Genomic DNA, 20,000 nt, shown 5'->3' with positions numbered 1-20,000 from the left:
AACCCCCACGCCGCCACGGACAACAACTGCAACAAGAAGGACACATGAGCTCCACAGGGGGGCGCTGGAGGGCCGACCGCCCCGGCCCTCCTCCTGCAGAGCCAGAAGGAGAGCGGAGCTGGACTTAAGGAAGGATCAGTGAGCTCACTGGCAGAGTGGCCCAGTCCCAACACCAGGGACAAAGAACCAAATACAAGTGAACAGACTTCAGACTCTTGGAACAGAACAGACGGACAGCCTCGTTAGGTTCCCAACGTAGCAAAGAATGACTGGAATATTTAGTTGTATTTTTTTTATTTTGAGTATTGGGGGCAGTGGAAGAATGTATGCAAGGCGTGGGGATGGAGAGAGACAATGTGTGAGTGATTATAGTGGTTTATAATTATAAGTCATAATTAATGGTTGCATACACTTAGTGGAAATGTTGCAGGGAATGTAGACCTGACTTCCAAGTGGCCTTAAACCCTCGGTGAACTTGACTGGTGAAGTGGTAGGATACTGAAAACCTCACCCTGCACGCACTGAGCTGCAGTCTCCATGCGGGGGGCGTTTAGAGAATAGCGGCCTTGGTGTGTGTGTGTGTGTGTGTGTGTGTGTGTGTGTGTGTGTGTGTGTGTGTGTGTGTGTGTGTGTGTGTGTGTGTGTGTGTGTGTGTGTGTGATGGGTTTGGTCTGATGCAAGAAGCCTCCAACAAATAGAAAAAAAAATACAATTTTATGGTCAGCTGCCAATTTGTTACCGGCCTTATATTTCTTTCCTTCTGTTTTGTCTTTCTGTGTCCAGTGGGCACACATTACACTGTATATTAACCTTTTTATACTAGAGATATGGATTGAAACACGTTTCTGGGATCAAATGCCTTTTCAACACGGCCAATAACGCCCCAGAGTTTTGGCCCGTCTAAATGAAAACACAGAGATAATTTGATTAATTACACATTTGTTGGACAAAGTATATTTATTAAATCATCCATAAATGTAATGTTAATGTATTTGTTTTATAGATTCATGACACAGGGTTTTCTGTAATTTAAAAATATATATAGATATATATATGATTCTTCTGATGATTCCTATCGGCTATGTTAAATCTTTGCCAATGAAAAGGATAATCAGTATCAAAACCATTCCCTATGTTAAATGACTATATAATAGTCTAATAGTTGGTTTAAGTTGGTTTGTCTTCTCTATCATAAACAAAAGGTCTAGAGTTCAAAGGTCATTGGGTATTTACCATTGCATCCTTCACAATAATATGACATGTCCAGTAGCAATAATTGTCATTAGTGAATTGGATTGACGACAAAACCAATATATATATTAATGCTCTGTTTATTTCAAGAAAATTTGAATTGATTAATGTAACAGGGATAATATTATTCAATATTGGGAGAATATGATTTGGTAAGTTGTGTTCACTTCTTTGGTCTCCAAGTGTGTCTTTAATGTTCAAGTAAGGCTTCTTTCAGCAATTTTTTCATTGGTTCCTAATCTTATGATATTCTCCTAACAAGTCAATCAGTTAAAAAATAATTCATGTGCTTATGTTCTGTACTTTTACCAATATTTAATTTCCCATGTTTAATGTGTTAATGCACATGTTGAGTTTTCAAGCACAAAATCCCCTGTGTTTTAAATGTGTGCAATTTCTATAAAAAACAGACTGCTTGGCTATCATTTGATTTGGTGTGGGGGGGCTCTTTATCCCCTCGCACCCTCAATAACCTTGCATAGTCCTGCCATAAGTGTGTTTGTGCGTGTGTGTGTGTCTGTGTGATTTGTAAATGTTAATGTGGTTTACAGTACACTATATTTGTAGCCAGAGCCTCGGTAGGTAATGTGTGACCCAGCTAAAGGAAAAGGGACGTCTTCTTCCGACATAGCAAGTACTGCACTGCATGGCGACCAACCAGCAGATCACTGCACACCGTTCCATATGTCTCTAGTGCCAAATCCTGCGTGGCGCGCGTGTTTTGCGTGGGTGGGCGTGTGCCTGTGTTTCCATGTACACGTATGTTGGGTAACCCAATTGTATTTTTGTGTCAAAAGAAGATTGTGGAAAGATTTGTATTGCAGCTCGTATAAAAACAAATCGAATTTATGTGACTAAAGAGAAATTATTTTTCAACACTAATATAAAAACTTTTGTCTGCGTTTGTCTCTGTTGTTCTTAAGGCCTTCATAGGGTCTGTTGTGATGCTCATCCACATATCTCTGCCACTTTAACTCCTCTCTGTGGTGTTGGCCTTTCATCCTCTCACTAGCCTTCCATGGTGTCATTTGGAAGTGACAGGGTGAGGCAGTGGTGGTCGACATTGCGTCAATTGTCAGGTTGTTTGCGATGTTGTTGCTCAGTGCTTGTGTGGTTTGTATATACCTGTGTGAACGGTTGTTATGATGTGTTGTAAGCAGATTATAAAGATACACAGATCTTATAGATGTGGACAGGCTAAGTTTAAACATTTTCAGGTTGAAATGATTCCCCAAAATGAAACCAAAGTTTAATAATAAATAAATGTAAAAAAATAACTAAATTAGATTAAAAAAAATGCATAAAAAATAAAGCAATGGTAATATTAAATCAAATCCATATTATAAATTTTTCAACGTTAGATACCCATTTGACTTTTCCTTGTTAGTTGTGGAATTATGGGATTCAACGGCTTGCAGACCAACCCCTATTCAGCACTGAACAGATGGTAGATAACGGGAAACCTGACCCCGACCCACATCCTTCCTCCGGTCAGAAGCAGGTCAAGGTCACAGGCTCGGATTCAGATCAACAACGGAGGCGTCTGCCCTGGAAGATTCCCACAGTCCTCACCGCTCTTCATACTGTAAACCTCGTATTTCTAGACCCGCTATTTACTGATATTGCCTGCTGTCTCATGTGCAATCTTGTCAAACGTTACAGATGTTATCAGGTATGGTAGACCTGTTAGGAATACAAAGTAGTCAAACATAATCTCATCCACGCTTTTGTGAAGGATATATATATATATTTGCATGCACATATATTAATAATATATATGTTACACATATATATATATATATATATAATATAATAATATATTTGAGGTAAATATAAGATTAACCTCAAATATATTAAAACATTAAAATATTGGGCTGGTTCATTTCTTAGGCAATAAAACATAAGTTCCTAATATAATTGAGCCACTTATGCAGAAACAGCAGGAAGAGACAGAGCCGGCAACCAGGTTGCGTTTCGTGACTGATACACTTTCTGTTTTTTTAGTTCAGTTGATGTTGTTATGTATACGATAACAACTGTTTAGTTACATTTCCTCCTTAGTGCATATTTTAAAAAATTAAAATATATCGATAGATAGATACTGTAATTTACATTTCTGAAATGATCTGGGAGGCCAAATAGTATTTGAGCTTGGCCCCTGACTCCCCAGCAGACTTTCTGGGGAGTCCAAGAAGACCTCAGGGCGGGGGCGGAGTTACCGGTTCACTGTAATAGTTGGGCACAGTGACCGGTTCACTGTAGTAGCTGGGCGGAGTTACCGGTTCACTGTAGTAGCTGGGCGGAGTTACCGGTTGACCGCAGTAGCTGGCGAGAAAAAGAGTTCAAGTAAACACACTAGTAGCCTCCAATATGAGCTGAAAAGACACCATTATCTCCACCTTATCCCGGTTAATCCGCCACAGAGCGACACGACCATCCTCTTCAGCTGATTAACCTTGGCGCGCAGGTCGTTTTTTCTCTGAAAGGTAGTTCACTTTTATTATTACCAACAACTTTAATAGCGAGAGCAGGCGGGCTAACTGTAGCATGATAGCTCCGCTAGGGAGCTAACGGGGCTAGCGTCAAGCTGTTGCTTCCTGGTGACGTCACGACCCCTCCGCCTGATCGTGTTCTTCTCTAAAACATTTGGTTAAACATTAACAGTGGGCAGTGGGCACAAGATAAACTTGAGCCATGTCTTGTCACACTTGTCTCTCACACATAAATACCCGCACCTTAGACTATAATATATTTACTATACTATAATATATTATCAGCGGGTTGTATTTCTCACACATCATGTAACGTTGGTAACATCAGTGCGCACGAGTTAAACAGTTTTAATGTGTGTGAGTTAGATGGTTTTATCTGTCCATCTGTAAAGAAACACCAGACCTGGCATGCAGAATATCATTTCGTGTTGTAGTTAGTGAGAAGTAGGATCTTGTGACCAAAGTTCTCATTTAGGTGTTTCCAACCACATGACCCGATATGTTACACACTCAATGTGGTCTGGACTGAAGTTACACACTCAGTGAGGTCTGGTCTGATGTTTCCACCCAGATGTTGTCTGGTCTGATCTGATGTTTCCAACTCAATGTTCCTGGTCCATGCAGTTGACTGAAGATCTGCCTAGTGAAGGCACTCTTTTTGAGGGTGTATCTTGACTTCTTAGCGCCAGGGGGCCAGGTGGTTTCTCTGACGACAGGAGATACACACATGAATCACATGTTGATTGGTTGGATATAAACGAATCACTGTATAAATAGATTCTAAAAAGTTAAGTATAGAAATCGCATCTGCAGTTTCATCTTCCTCCGTCTATGCCCGGTCAGTGCGGTAGGCGCTACTGTGTTCGCGTGTGTTGCTTGTCTATTGTGTGTGTGTTGCGTGTCTATTGTGTGTGAGAGCGAAGGGGTGTAGAGTGAAGCCCATCCCCTCATTAACATTCAGAGGCTCGTCAAAGGGGGGATGCTGAGGTTGGTCCGGTGCTTCTGATCATCACTGACCGAGCAGGGATACAGAGGGGAGACCGTTTAACGTTTTTAAAAGCGAAAGCAATTTGAACTAGAATATAGGTAAGCTGTTTATATTTTTTCGCTGCATTTTTGTCTTTGCTTCCTGTTGGCTTAGTAGTTTTTCTATAGATTTGTCTCAGATATTGTGGATTAGTGGCAAGTTTGTGTCTCATTGCTCTCCCTTTAGCAATTTATATTTTATTTTGGGGTATTACTGATTTCTCCCAGATTCGTGTTTTAATTTGTGTTTGGTTCTTGAATTCACTGTGCTGAGTTCAGGAGGGTGTGTCCTGTCTCTTTTGTAAACAAAGGATTCTCTTTCTGTGTGTCCCAGTGTTGCCAATCACATCAAACCAATGTGTGGTTGTAGCCCTGTATGTATTTACATGAAGCACATTATGTTTGATTAAATATTTAAATCTGTTCCACAGAGGAACTAAAGTTGATTGAACGGCTTTAATTAATTGATGGACCTGTCTCCTTTCAGCCACACCTTCTTTTGAAATTTGTATTGACTTGGCTCCTGGCATTACCGCTCCTGTATGTTCATATGGTGAACATTTAAGTGCTTTAGCATCACATGGCGCCATGATGACTATCATGAAATGTCTGTTTTTTTCATCCAGGATGTGGGCAGTAGGCTGTAGGCAGGACATGATGGAGAAGACATGCTTTATGAATGATTAATGACCTTTTTATTGATCGTCTGTACCTCAGACAAAGCAGGATCAGATGGCCTGCTGTTCCTGCTTCCATTAAGTACTAAAACCTAATAATTGCTGTGGTCAGCGAGCTCAACAGATAAGCCACAAGCATGGGTGGCAAGACTGGAGACCATTTGTTGATATCTGGAGTCTGGACACACTGGTGAAGATCACAAACGAATTAACTGCAAGCTGCAATGATGCTGAAATATTACAAACTGAAACAATACATTTATTGATGCACAAATACTTACAAGTAGTATACATTTCCAACAAAAACGACAAACTGATGTGATGGTTGATCTTTGATCTCCAAAGTTAGGGTCGGGTTCTGTTCCTCAGATCAATAAACATACCTCTGCTAAGAAGCTCAAGAAAACCACAGGCAAGAGAACATGGCAATCCATCTGTGTGGGCTGAGTTTCCTTTGTCACTGTATGTGATAACCATCAAGTTGTTGGCAACACACCTATTACTACTTCTGTAGGCCTGTGTATTCTCTGTTTCCCATGGCTTCCCGGAGTCGTGGTTAAACGATCCGGTTAATTCGGGCCATTAAGCCATTAAGGCATGCATCTCGGCTTAAGAGGATTGACGTTTATCTCCTGGGCTCTCGCGGTCAACGTCAGTGTGTGAAATCTGAACTGTTTCTGGAAGGGGATTAGAATGCAAAGATGGCAGAATATGGTTCTGGCTGAGTGCTCAGAAGACAGCATCTAGATCTTTCTAATCTAGAGCCAGTTTGCAGTCTACTTGTAGGTGTGGGGTTTTAGGTTAAATTACAAACTAAGTTAGTTATTTTTTCTTGATAGACAGCTGAGCACACGTATTATATATCATATGTTGATGTTTATTGACCTTTATAAATCCAAGCATTGTGACTGCCCTCGCTTCTTGAAGTCATTTGAGAAGTCAAGGTCTTATTTTTAGCCTGAGCAGCCAGAGGGAGAAGCTAGGAGAGCTGGGCAACTCGTTACTGGCCACCACATCCCAGTAACAAGCCCCTAATCAGAGTTAACATCAGAAGGAGAGCTCCAAACCTTTTATTCTATTAAGGCTGAGATGCTCGTTGCTCATCATAGGCTACATGGAAGAGTTGCATTATGCTTTAAGGATCAGCCTACATTCTTCAGACTGAAGGTTTAAACGTGTCACTGCCTCTGGCTTATTCTGCTGCGATGGATCTCAATTCCTGGTGTTTAAACAATCATTAATCCGCTGAAAGTAGGCTAAGGTAGAAAACAAAGTAGTAGCCAAGAAGAATTTCTAAGTACCGTAGATAAACTTAAATTCCTCAAAAAGACCATACTTGTTGTGCTGTATTTAGCTACATTATTTTTGCTTGTATTAATTGGGAGAAATGTGTCATAGCTCTTGTGTAGTCTGAAGACGATATTAATACAGACTTGTATATGGAAATACTAGACTAGCACATTTTTTCTAAGCACAGTCAAATTAGGTTTAAAAACCAAATCCTCATAATGCCGTTGTGCAGGACAACGGCAGGTAGAGAGCGTCACGTCCTACCCTTCAGTCAGTCATAAGAGACTGTGTGTGTGTGTGTGTGTGTGTGTGTGTGTGTGTGTGTGTGTGTGTGTGTGTGTGTGTGTGTGTGTGTGTGTGTGTGTGTGTGTGTGTGTGTGTGTGTGTGTGTGTGTGTGTGTGTGGTGCATGCTACCATGGCCTACTGCGTGTGTGGTAAATGCTACCATGGTCTTTACTGTGTGTGCACGCACGGGGCACGCGCCTACGCACACGTACACACACACGTGTGGGTGGAGCATGCTTATCAGTCCCCATCCTCTGTCCCCTCCCAGCGGTGCCACGCCCGTGGTTAGTGGTTAGCCATGGACACCACCACCTCCATCAAGATGACCACGCTGGCGATCCAGAGCCTCTTCAGCCACGTGGAGGAGGAGAACCTGGCCGCCATCAAGGCCCACCTGGACAAGTTCAAGGAGGTGGACGGCCGCAGCGATGTGAGTACACATTGACGACATGTAGCAGACGCTTTTATCCAAAGCGACTAACACACACACACACACCGACGGCGGTGTCAATCACGCAAGGGGACGGCCAGCTCGTCGGGAGCAGTCAGGGTGAGGTGTGTTGCTCAGGGACACCTCGACACGGGGATCCAACCAGCAACCTTGCGGTTACAAGTCGAGCCGCTCTACCTCCTGGGCTAAGCCAGTACGCATCGGGGGGCTGCTGGAGGGGGGCTGCAGAGGGGGGACTGCAGAGGGTCGCGGGGGGCTGCTGAGGGGGGCCACTGAGGGGGGCTGCAGAGGGGGGGCTGCAGAGGGTCGCGGGGGGGGGGGGGGGTTGCTGAGGGGGGGCTGCTGAGGGGGGCTGGAGCTGTCAGTAACAAGTTACATGATGTTCCTCAAAGTATGAATAAGGCGTGCAAATTATAAATAATGCAGCAATAGTTATTAATGGATATATTCAGTATTGATTTGAACATATTGTGTCTGGTCGTCTAGCTCACTAGCGTTGGGGGGCTGGAGCTGTATAAGTGAATTGTTCCTCAAAGTGTAAATGTACTACTGAGTGATAAATAATGCAGTAATAGTAGTTATCAATCTATATATTCATTATTGATTTGAACATATAGTCTGTAGGATGTTTTTCTACAGGTTGTTAGGATTTCTTTCTTATCTTTTTTACTTTGTATACATTTTATATTTAAAGTAAAATAGAGTCATGCCTACAAAGGGCTTGGTCTATTCCTCGTAATACTTTGGAAAGTATTTGGATTGTATCATTATTGTTTATTATATCGCGACAAGTGGATTTTATGGAAGTTCATAATTAAGAATGATGATTATTATTTATTGCATACATTTAATTATTGCCCTCTCTGTCCCCTTTTCTCCTCTCTCTCATTCTGTCTCTCTCTCATTCTGTCTCTCTGTCTCTCTGTCTCTCTCTCTCTCTCTCTCTCTGTCTCTGTCTCTGTCTCTGTCTCTCTGTCTCTGTCTCTGTCTCTCTCTCTCTCTCTCTCTCTCTCTCTCTCTCTCTCTCTCTCTGTCTCTCTCTCTCTCTGTCTCTCTCTCTCTCTCTCTGTCTCTGTCTGTCTCTCTTTCTCTCTCTGTCTCTCCCTCCAGAACGGCCAGACTCCTCTGATGGTGGCAGCAGAGCAGGGGAGCCTGGAGATCGTGCAGGAGCTCATAAGGAGGGGGGCCAACGTTAACCTGGATGATGTGGTAAACACACACACACACACACACACACACACACACACACACACACACACACACACACACACACACACACACACACACACACACACACACACACACACACACACACACTTGAATCAATTAATTAATATTCACTTGACCCACCCTCCCCACATGACAACATGTGACCTTTTGGCCTTGACCTTTCACCCCGCTGATCTCACAACACTGTGGCTCGGTACACAACCATTACGAGCCGTAATGACAGCCCTCTGCGCGCTCTAACCTTTGCTTCCCCAAGTAAATGACAGCATCCACTCACCGGCCAACACCCCACACCTTCCAGTCATCAGTCCCTGCCTCTGCTATTACACACTCACCCTCGCTGCACGGCACACTAGCACACACGCTCGACTCCTGAGAGAGAGACGACCGGAGCGCCTTCTCTCTTTTGCTTTTCCCCGGACCCTTGTAGCAGCTCTCGCCTCCATGAGTCTCTGGTATGACCAGCTGGTAGGTGCAGTCGGTTCGCCTCCGTACCTCCGCACCCTGCTCCCTAATCCCCTCCCTGCCGCGTGTGTGTGTGAGTGAGTGAGTGAGTGAGTGAGTGAGTGAGTGAGTGAGTGTGTGAGTGTGTCTGTGTGTGTGCGTGAGTGAGTGTGAGTGTGTGTGTGTGTGTGTGTGTGTGGGGGGGGTACTCGCCTCTGACCGCTGGCTCTGTGCAGGACTGCTGGACGGCACTCATCTCGGCGGCCAGAGAAGGCCACCTGGAAGTGGTGAAGGAGCTACTGGAGAACAATGCCAACCTGGAGCACAGAGACATGGTAAGAGTCCTCCTGTCCTCCTGGACCAGGGAGTACCAGGAATACTGCTGCTGCCTGGTTGCTAGGGAGACGATGAGGCTACAGGGAGTACCAGGAATACTGCTGCTGGCTGGGTGCTAGGGAGACAATGATGCTACAGATAGTACCAGGAGGATTGCTGCTGCCTGGGTGCTAGGGAGACGATGAGGCTACAGATAGTACCAGGAGGATTGCTGCTGCCTGGGTGCTAGGGCGACGATGAGCCTAGGGAAAGTACCAGGAGGATTGCTGCTTGCCGGAGGCTAGGGAGACGCTGAGGGGTTTAAAGACCAAACACACTTTAAAGTTGATTTGAACTTTAGTTAAAAAAAGCTAACTTCACAGAAACACGGCATGTTTGCGCAATCGTTTTACAAAAGGTTAAGCTTTACAAAAAATATTTTAACATTTTCACAAAACAGCAGCACAGGAGGGCATGTTTTGTGCTACTTTATTCTTGCTTGTAGTACTTCTGGCTTATTACTAGACGGTAGTTCCTGTTGCCTGTAATGGTCTCTGTCCTCGTTGGGATGAGGCCATATCCATTAGTCTAGAGACGGCCGCAGGATGACATTACCTTCCTGCGGATGCTCTCTCTGCTCGTAATCCCATTAAATGAACTCCGGATGGCCCGGCATCACAGGGAGCTACGGAGCACTACTGATCAGCCCAAATACTAAGCTCCTGTATACGTGTACACGTCTCTTTAGTCACTGGACTATTACAGTTACATTTGACTTTTACATTTAGGGCACTTAGCAGACGCTTTTATCCAAAGCGACCTACTTACATTAGTCCGAAGTTAGAGAAACTAAGGTATATCGCTTTTGGTACAATAAGGACTATTATCCATGTAGCATGAGTGTTGTTGAGCAAATGTACCCATGTAATATATTTGTATGATATGTGTTGAGGGTTGTGAGTTGGAGACACACGTGAGGGGCCATAAAGTGCACATTAATCAGAGCAAGTAGTAGCCATTAAATTGAAGTCGGATGGCATTCAAGCGAAGAATAAACCATACATATCTGACCCTACTGTCTATTGGAGGACATGTTTTCATGTGAGTAGCTCGCATGATTGTGAGTCAGCGGCTCAGTCCCTGCTAGAGGAGCTGAGTAAGGCTGTAGGGGGCGTGACTCAGAGCCTGCAGCCCTGTAATGACAGATTACAGCCCGACCACAGTGGGCCGCAACTGCGGCTGGCTCACTGGAAAAGGTTTCACATCCACCATAAATACACACTAGCAACAGTTTTTCCTGCCGCCCTATTTGCTAATAACTCACCTGCCTGAGACCTGGATAAGTGTGAAACGCCGTTCTGTGTGGTCATAGTGTTCTCTTGTTTGATTTTATGCACTGATTCAGCACTTGTATTCAAAGACCACATTTCATCATTCATTTATACATCATTCATTAAAATTAATGTTGCAACTACCTCGCAGTTCATGGAAAAATGCCTAGAAAAGGAAATGCGATCCTGTAGTGCACGTACTTTAACCCTGTGAGGGCGTGGTTGTCCCACGTATCTGGGATACGGCCAACTGGAAATTGCGAGTGTGGGCAAAAATGAGGGCAATGGACTCAGGACTAAGAACAGTGAAGTTTAATTCTCATTAAAACATTCACAAAAAATAGAGCAATGTTCCAAAAGCAAAGGCTGCATCAGTCAGCAAACAAAAACTCAGATAACAAAACATAGCATAACCTAATCAAAACATAAGTCTTTCGTACTGGCCTCATGTCAAGCCAGCACCACCTTCAGCCCCCAAACACCAAATGAGCAGCCCTTAAATAGGGAAATGCCAATTGGCCCAATCAAGGCCGTATGGGCCAGACCATTAGTTGGGGGAACATTTACCTAAAGCTACCTTACCACACTGCCCCCTACCGGGACGGAAGACTAACTTCACACCAGCCCAATCTAATACATATATATACACACACACACACACACACACACACACACACACACACACACACACACACACACACACACACACACACACACACACACACACACACACACACACACACACACACACACACACACACACACTATTATAATAATAATAATAATAATAATAATAATAATAATTACTCTAATGCGAGACAGTGAGAAGGGGGAGGATTTCACCTTCTCACAAACCCCTAAACCAAATGTTCCACATCGTCGTCATGAGACTGCTTTGTGTTCACAGGGGGGATGGAGCGCTCTGATGTGGGCCGCCTATAAGGGCCGCACCCCCGTGGCCCAGATGCTGCTGGACAAAGGAGCCAACCCCAACATCACAGGCCAGGTACTGGACCTTACCCCAACCTTTAGGACATGTATTAATCGGTTGGAAAAGTGTTTGCTGGATGGTAAAAGGCTCTAGCCGGGACAGGACTTACGATGTATACAGCTAGGCCCTGGTTACCGCTAGGTAGTGAGTCTGTCTTCTGTCCCACAGTACAGCGTGTACCCCATCATCTGGGCGGCCGGGCGCGGCCACGGGGAGATCGTCCATCTCCTGCTGCAGCACGGGGCCAAGGTCAACTGCTCCGACAAGGTACCTCAACCTCAGCCTTTATGAGGACCCATAAGGTACCTCACCCTCAGCCTTTATGAGGACCCATAAGGTACCTCACCCTCAGCCTTTATGAGGACCCATAAGGTACCTCACACTCCTTTTTATGAGGACCCATAAGGAACCTCACTACCCACCTTATGAGGAAACATAAGGTCCCTGACTATCCCACTTTATGAGGAGTGTGAGGGCCTGTTTTCGGTTTATCTTAAATTGTTCTATTGTGGATCTGGATAGACCTCCTAAAGTGAAACCATGAGCCAGGCGTGTGTCCTTTGGTTGAGTCTCTCTGGTCCTCTCCTCAGTACGGCACCACCCCACTGATCTGGGCGGCCAGGAAGGGCCACTACGACAGCGTCATGCACCTGCTGGCCAACGGAGCAGACGTGGACCAGGAGGGGGCGGTAGGTTGTTCGCCATCATGTGGTCTGTTCAGTCTCTGCTGCTCGTTCAGGGCGTACTCACTGATCTGTATTTTTGGTATTTACTGTTTAGTTAGGCATCCATTTCCTTCCATAAAAACCATAGGCATGCATTAAAAATTGACACATGAACTTGTGTTTGCTATGAGAGGGTCCAGCAACACCCTCATTTTCTGTTGACTTCTAATACATCTGCACTAGTGAGACATTGTTAAATGCTAAGATGTTATGAACAGATAGTCTCTAGTGAAGCTTACTACCGGCTGTGACCACCCTGCGGTCTGCTCAGAACTCCATGACGGCGCTGATCGTGGGCGTGAAGGGGGGCTTCACGGACGTGGTGAAGGAGCTGCTCAAGAGGAACCCCAACGTCAACATGACGGACAAGGACGGCAACACGGCCCTCGCCATCGCAGCCAAGGAAGGCCACACCGGCATCGTCCAAGACCTGCTGGACGCAGGCACCTACGTCAACATCACCGACCGGGTGAGACCCCTCCACAACGACCCCACACTCAACCCTTAACAAGCTTTAAATGGGATGTGGGTGACCCAACACTGAGTCTAATATCCGACCCCTTAACCTTAACCTTTAAACGGGATGTGAGACCGCAACACCTAGTCTAATATCAGATCCCCTAGCAACAACCCATCAGTCTAATATCAGACCCCTTAACGCCTTAAAATGGGATGTGGGGGTCTAACGTGTCCTCTCTGTCTCCCTCCAGAGTGGGGAGACCATGCTGATCGGAGCTGTGAGAGGAGGCCACGTCGAGATCGTCCGAGCCCTGCTGAACAAATACGCAGACATCGACGTCCGCGGCCAGGTGAGTCCTGACTACCGCCCTGCTAGATCTGAGTCCACTGGGATGGAGACCGGTGGTTGTATCGCACACCAGCACACCAGCACTGCTCCCAGTATCGATGTCACCATGTCTCTGACCTTACCTCCTGGGTTCCCACATTCTTCTTTTTAAAAAGTAAATCAAATGTTAAGATAAGGATGCATGCGTGCCCCAGTGGTGTGCCGCCCCCGGTGGACTGGTAGCGCCACTGCATTCAGCCCTGCAAAATAAACCTTTCGTAACAATGGCCACTCAAAGTCAAAGCGCTTCAAATATTGGCTCAAATACAACCATTCATGCACACATACACATTCACACACCGCCGTGTCTTGCTCAGGGACACCTCGACGCTAGGAGGAGCCGGGGATCAAACTAGCAACCTCCCGGTTACCAGTCAACCAGCTTTACGTCCTGATCCCTCCCATGTGTCACATAGTGCACCTCAGTTATCACTCAGCACCGCTGCTGGGGTCACAATGCAAAAAGGTTCGATAGTTAACCATCGTTAACTATCTAACCTAACTCTACTCTCCTAATGCTGCTGATTCACTTTGTCTCATTGGCTATATCCTAAGCCAATTAGAATGCTTTTTAGATTCCATAATCTCTATCTGCATAAGTCAACTATTTCACTGAGGCTTCTTTTCCGCTAAATAAAAGATGAACCTTAAAATATGACTTAGGCAATTATGCTATGAGGCTAACGCAATGTTATATATAGGGTTTTTATTATTATGATTCAGTATTTTTCTACCTTTTTAATGTACCTTGTTTTTTTAAAATGTATTCTAACAAGATGAACCCATTGGTAGCCAGATATTTTCTATGGGCCCTTGTTGTACTGTGCCATCATTGGTCGAACCGTCTTCCATCTCCTCCCAGGATGGAAAGACTGCCCTCTACTGGGCGGTGGAGAAAGGCAACGCCACCATGGTCAGAGACATCCTGCAGTGTAACCCAGACACGGAGAGCTGCACCAAGGTAATCCCCTGGGAAACTCAACACACAACATTCTTCATTCCTCCTCATCCTCCTCTAGGCAAGAATAAAATAAACACATTAAGGACTTGGATGTAAGCAGCTAAAGCCAGCTATGCACTCACTGTTTTACTGTGTGTGTGTGTGTGTGTGTGTGTGTGTGTGTGTGTGTGTGTGTGTGTGTGTGTGTGTGTGTGTGTGTGTGTGTGTGTGTGTGTGTGTGTGTGTGTGTGTGTGTGTGTGTGTGTGTGTGTGTCCCAGGAGGCAGAGACTCCCCTCATCAAAGCCACCAAGATGAGGAACATTGAGGTGGTGGAGCTGCTGCTGGATAAGGGGGCCAAGGTGTCCGCGGTGGACAAGGTAGTCCTCCGAATATCCTCACTTTTCTGATGAGTACTGTATTAAAGATATGAGTGTGGTGGGTTCTGACTATAGCAAGACATGCCTCCATCTGGGTCTCAATTTTTCTTTAACGTAACATACGATTATGAACTAGAAATTTCTGATTTTGTTTTATCATTGTATCAAATTGCTTTTTATACTTGGCTTTCTAATATAAAAAAATAACAAACGTGACAGGTTAAAGGTGAAAATAGATGGAAATTACACCTAATTACACCTAAGGATGCTTTGCATGTTCAATATCAGTTCACCGTCTCTTCTATTGCCTTTGGTTCTGTGTGTTCTACAGAAAGGAGACACGCCCCTTCACATCGCCATCCGGGGGCGGAGCCGTAAGCTGGCCGAGTTGCTGCTGAGGAACCCTAAAGATGGCCGCCTGCTGTACCGGCCCAACAAGGCCGGGGAGACGCCCTACAACATCGACTGCACCCACCAGAAGAGCATCCTCACGCAGATCTTCGGAGCCAGTAAGAGCAGAGGGCCTCTGAAACATCTGGAATGAGAAGAAGTTATGGTGCTTGTTTCTTAACTGATCTCGTCCTTATCTTCCCTGTGCATCTGTTCCTCCTTCATTCCCTCCTGTCCACCATGCTCTCTCTCTCCCTCTCTTATCTTCTACACTTCTTTTTTCTTAACCCCTCCTTCCTTCCTCCTCCCCTCCCCCTCCTCCTTCCCTCCCCCTCCTTCATCCCTCTTCCATCCCTCCCTCTCCCTCCCCCTCTCTCCCTCACCTCCTCCATCCTTCCCCCTCCTTCCCTCCCCCTCCATCCCTCCCCCTCCTCCCTCCCTCCCCCTCTCCCCTTCCAGAGCACCTCTCCCCATCTGAGTCGGACGGGGACATGCTGGGCTACGACCTGTACAGCAGCGCCCTGGCGGACATTCTGAGCGAGCCCACCATGCAGCCGCCCATCTGTGTGGGGCTGTACGCCCAGTGGGGCAGCGGCAAGTCCTTCCTGCTCAAGAAGCTGGAGGGTGAGAGAGAGACTCAGGCCGGTCCCAGCAGGGAGGGATGGGAGGGTTGGCCCAGAGAGGGTGGTTTAATGGGCCGTGTTCGTGGTTCCTCCTTACTACCGGGAAAAGGGGCATCCGCACAATAATAAAAACACATCCAATTGATAATTGATAAAAAAGCAAAAGAAGAAGTATGTGTGTGTGTGTGTATCGATATAAAATAATTGGTAAAGCATTTATTTTTCTGAGATCCTGTATGATATAATGTAGTAGTAAGATGACTTGAAGATGAACGCATATGCACCAAAGCCCCTTCCCTCCCCATGTCCCCGGCCCCCCAGACGAGATGAAGACGTTTGCGGGCCAGCAGATCGAGCCCCTGTTCCAGTTCTCCTGGCTGGTGGTCTTCCTCACCCTCCTGCTGTGCGGCTCCGTGGCACTGGTCCTGGGCTTCACGGGGGACCCCAAGCTCGCCATCGCCGTCTCCCTCAGCCTCCTCGCCCTGCTCTACATCTTCTTCGGTGAGCTGGAGGGGTGTGGCTCCGGGGGGGGGCGGGGAGTCTGATAGTGCCTAATGCCTATAATAATGCTTATTAAAATACTAAAACGTACAACAATGTTGATATACAATCTTAAAATGGGCACAAAAATATGCATGTTCACAATGATGGAATGGAAAATAACTATGACGGCAATTTTGATTTTAGTCAGTCATGCTGTGCCCACTAGAGGGCAGCATAACGCAACAATAGAACATGAGACCATTAGAGCTGAACCAGAACACCATCAAGTAGCGCAGCGGCCAATCACAGGCAACCTCCTCACCTGCAGTTGACTTACTGCACTCCAATTGGTTGTTGTATCTGTAATGATGACCTCATCTGTAATGTGATGACCTCATCTGTAATATGATGACCTCATCTGTCACTGGGTGAGATTGCTGACTCCTGCGCTGATCGTCCCCCTGCCCCCTGCAGTGCTTGTCTTCTTTGGGGGCCGGCGCGAGGGCGAGAGCTGGAACTGGGCGTGGGTGATCAGCACGCGGCTGGCCCGCCAGGTGGGCTACCTGGAGCTGCTGCTCAAACTCATGTTCGTCAACCCGCCCGAGCTGCCAGAGCAGACCACCCGCGCCCTGCCCGTCAGGTGAGGACCCTCACACACACACGTACACACACACACACACACACACACACACACACACACACACACACACTTGACACTCACGCACGCATGCACACACTATGCAAAAACACACTAGCACAACGATTTGATTTAAGGAAGTTCAATTTTAAGATTGACATTTTTATTATTTATTCCATTAATAGACTAAACATCTCTCTCCAATCTATATCTCTCTTTATCTGTATTAATTAAATACATCATCCAGAGTAGTATCAACAGGAACTTGTCAACAAGGTTTTGTTACGAGTTCACTCGTGACTCGACAGCCCTGGGGGGATTGGCTTGGAGTTAGACCCTGATAATGCCCCCACCTCTCATCCCTGAACCCGGGCCTCTGACCCCATCGTCTGTGTGTCCCACGCCAACAGGTTCCTCTTCACTGACTACAACCGGCTGTCCAGCGTGGGCGGGGAGACGTCCATGGCGGAGATGGTCGCCACCCTCTCTGACGCCTGCGAGCGGGAGTTTGGCTTCATGGCCACCAGGCTCTTCAGGGTCTTCAAGAACGATGACATCCAAGGTGAGACTCATCCTGACCCTCCAGCCCAACACACAGTCCACATGTTCTTAATGTGTAACTCAGTGTGTGTGTTACTAGCTACGACAGGCCTTGTTTGCTGTTGCATCGCCAACATTTAGTAGAAAAGTACCAAACGTGTGCATTACATTTGGTACATAAATGTTGACACGACGTGTGCTTGAGTTGGATCACGCCTCTCTCGCTCCTTCCTCAGCTTATCCTAATGCCTTCAACTCACACTCAAATGGCCCTGCCTCCCTTAATCCTCTAAGAAAAGGCTTCTGGCGCTGCCACCTATTCTGTGTATTCCTGTCACCTTCTTCTCTCGTGTCCCTCCCCAGGTAAGAAGTGGAAGAAGACGTGCTGCGTGCCGTCCTTCGTGCTGTTTGTCGTGGCGCTGGGCTGTCTGCTCACCGGCCTCGCCCTGCTCGCCATCTTCAAGGTAGGTGCCCCTGAGGAAGAGGAGGAGGAAGAGGAGGAGGTGGAGGAGGAGGAGGAGGAGCGGGTTATAGCGAGGGGAAGACGGCACAGTGAGAGTAGTATGCATCTTTAAAGAGTGTTGGGCTGCCTTCCCAATGAGAGGTCCTTATTGAATCACTCACTCCTAAATCCTATTAGGGGTGTTTTTGTTTTCGAGCTGCATGTGTAATACTTGCCTCATATTGCCTAAGAGATGACGTGGTTTATCCAGTTGAATTTGATTAAATTATAACTTCTTAAGACCCCCATACTACACATCCCTTTCCTCCATTCTCTTCATGTGCTCACATCAGAGTTTGAGACCTTTATCGGATCAATGATCAGCAGATTTACTGCTGTCTGTGGTTCCCAGTGGAACATGTCCCAGCTCTGGCGTCTCGGTACGACTGCGTCTTGACCCGCTGTGATTGGCTGCTGACCCTCAGGTGGACCCGCTGAACCTGACGGTGAACGCGGTGCTGATCGGCATGGCCAGCGTGGTGGGCCTTGCCCTGCTGCTCAACGTCAGGACCTGGTGGCAGGTGGCCGACTCGGTCCTCAACTCCCAGAGGAAGAGGCTGCACCGCGCCGCCAACAACCTGAACGCGCTCAAGAGCGAAGGCTTCATGAAGGTACCAAGGGAGAGGGGGAGCCCGAGGAGGAACACAGGAGAGGGGGAACCATGGGAGAGGGGGAACCACGGGAGAGGGGGAGAGACAGGAGAGGGGGAGACACGGGAGAGGGGGAGACACGGGAGAGGGGGAAACACGGGAGAGGGGAAACCACGGGAGAGGGGGAACCACGGGAGAGGGGGAGAGACAGGAGAGGGGGAGACACGGAAGAGGGGGAGACACAGGAAAGGGGGAGAAACGGGAGAGGGTGAACCAGGGGAGGGGGGAGACACAGGAGGAACACAGGATAGGGGGAACCATTAGAGAGGGGGAGACACAGGAGAGGGGGAGACACAGGAGAGGGGGAACCATCGGAGAGGGGGAGACACAGGAGAGGGGGAGACACAGGAGAGGGGGAGACACAGGAGAGGGAGACACGGGAGAGGGGGACACACCGAGAGGGGTTATGAGGAGGAGCTGTCTACCAAGTGCTTCTGTAAACAAATTCTCCCCCTCTAGGTTCTCAAGCAGGAGGTGGAGCTGATGTCCAAAATGGCCAAGACCATCGACGGCTTCACGGAGAACCAGACGCGCATGGCGGTGATCATCGACGGGCTGGACGCCTGCGAGCAGGACCGCGTGCTGCAGATGCTGGATACGGTCAGCGAACATCTTGTCTTTGTGTCTTTTTTTTGTGTTTTTTTAGGAGATTCTTAAAGAAGACCATTGAGAACATATCCTCTCTTACAGTAAGGGCCTGGCCAAGAGCCCAAACACTGAAAAAACACAATCAAAATCCGGTATTTAAAACATAATGAAGACATTATTCAATATCCGAGAGAAAATCATGGACTTAAAAGCATAAATTGATCCCTGATTGGCCAGTCTCCAGGCTGCGGTCTGCTGGAATGAGGATTGTCAGAAGCCAAGCCAAGTCCTAACTGCAACCAACATTTAGATCTGTATTGTTGTTCAATATTTAGCAGTGCTTGCCCCAATTCATAGCTGGCTATGATTGCTTTGAATTATCATTAGGCTTTCCACTCAAATATTTTTATATAATATATTTCAATGCCTGAAATAGAGCCGGAGCCTAAGACAGGCTCCTACCGGGGCCCCCTCCCGAACTCATTCAGGCTCCTACCGGGCCCCCCTCCCCAGCTCAGACAGGCTCCAACAGGGGCCCCCTCCCCAGCTCAGAAAGGCCCCTACAGGGGCCCCTTCCCCAGCTCAGACAGGCTCCTACAGGGGCCCCTTCCCCAGCTCAGACAGGCTCCTACAGGGGCCCCTTCCCCAGCTCAGACAGGCTCCTACAGGGGCCCCTTCCCCAGGTCAGGCAGGCTCCTAGAGGGGCCCCCTCCCCAGAGTGTCTTCACAGTGGGCCCAACCGGCCCCCTAACAGTTCAGATCCCCTCTAAAAGCTGCAGGGATGGAATTTCCCTCTGGCAAATGTTGTTATTTGCTGGAGTAATTCTCAGCGGTGGGGGCAGCGTCCTGCACACTAATCGAATCTGCTCTTCCCGGAAAGCACCTCGCGCTTCTCCTCATGAAAGCGTCTCCT

The 20,000-nt window shown here is 47.1% G+C and overlaps 2 protein-coding genes across 3 annotated transcripts in view; both read left to right on the top strand.

Moving 5' to 3' along the window:
- LOC130382581 (lysophospholipid acyltransferase 2-like) overlaps positions 1-2,985 on the top strand; it is a 35,947-nt gene extending 32,962 nt beyond the window's left edge. For both annotated transcript variants that reach the window (XM_056590413.1, XM_056590414.1), the window contains one exon: positions 1-2,985. This exon is cut by the window's left edge and continues 145 nt beyond it. In XM_056590413.1, coding sequence (XP_056446388.1) covers positions 1-48 — 48 coding nt within the window. In that variant the 3' untranslated portion in view covers positions 49-2,985.
- Positions 2,986-3,556: 571 nt separating this feature from the next.
- The window catches only part of LOC130382126 (kinase D-interacting substrate of 220 kDa B-like), a 43,517-nt gene continuing 27,073 nt past the window's right edge, over positions 3,557-20,000 (top strand). The window contains 19 exon segments of the mRNA XM_056589737.1: positions 3,557-3,737; positions 7,291-7,452; positions 8,584-8,682; positions 9,384-9,482; positions 11,701-11,799; positions 11,953-12,051; positions 12,375-12,473; positions 12,781-12,978; positions 13,220-13,318; positions 14,219-14,317; positions 14,576-14,674; positions 15,006-15,183; positions 15,524-15,688; positions 16,009-16,188; positions 16,645-16,810; positions 17,218-17,369; positions 17,711-17,811; positions 18,275-18,460; positions 18,959-19,099. Coding sequence (XP_056445712.1) covers positions 7,321-7,452; positions 8,584-8,682; positions 9,384-9,482; positions 11,701-11,799; positions 11,953-12,051; positions 12,375-12,473; positions 12,781-12,978; positions 13,220-13,318; positions 14,219-14,317; positions 14,576-14,674; positions 15,006-15,183; positions 15,524-15,688; positions 16,009-16,188; positions 16,645-16,810; positions 17,218-17,369; positions 17,711-17,811; positions 18,275-18,460; positions 18,959-19,099 — 2,391 coding nt within the window. The 5' untranslated portion in view covers positions 3,557-3,737; positions 7,291-7,320.

The sequence above is a fragment of the Gadus chalcogrammus genome, chromosome 5, assembly GCF_026213295.1.
Source record: "Gadus chalcogrammus isolate NIFS_2021 chromosome 5, NIFS_Gcha_1.0, whole genome shotgun sequence".
Taxonomy (NCBI): Eukaryota; Metazoa; Chordata; class Actinopteri; order Gadiformes; family Gadidae; genus Gadus; species Gadus chalcogrammus.
Note: the sequence above shows the minus strand (reverse complement) of the source record. Positions and strands in the feature narration are given on the sequence as shown.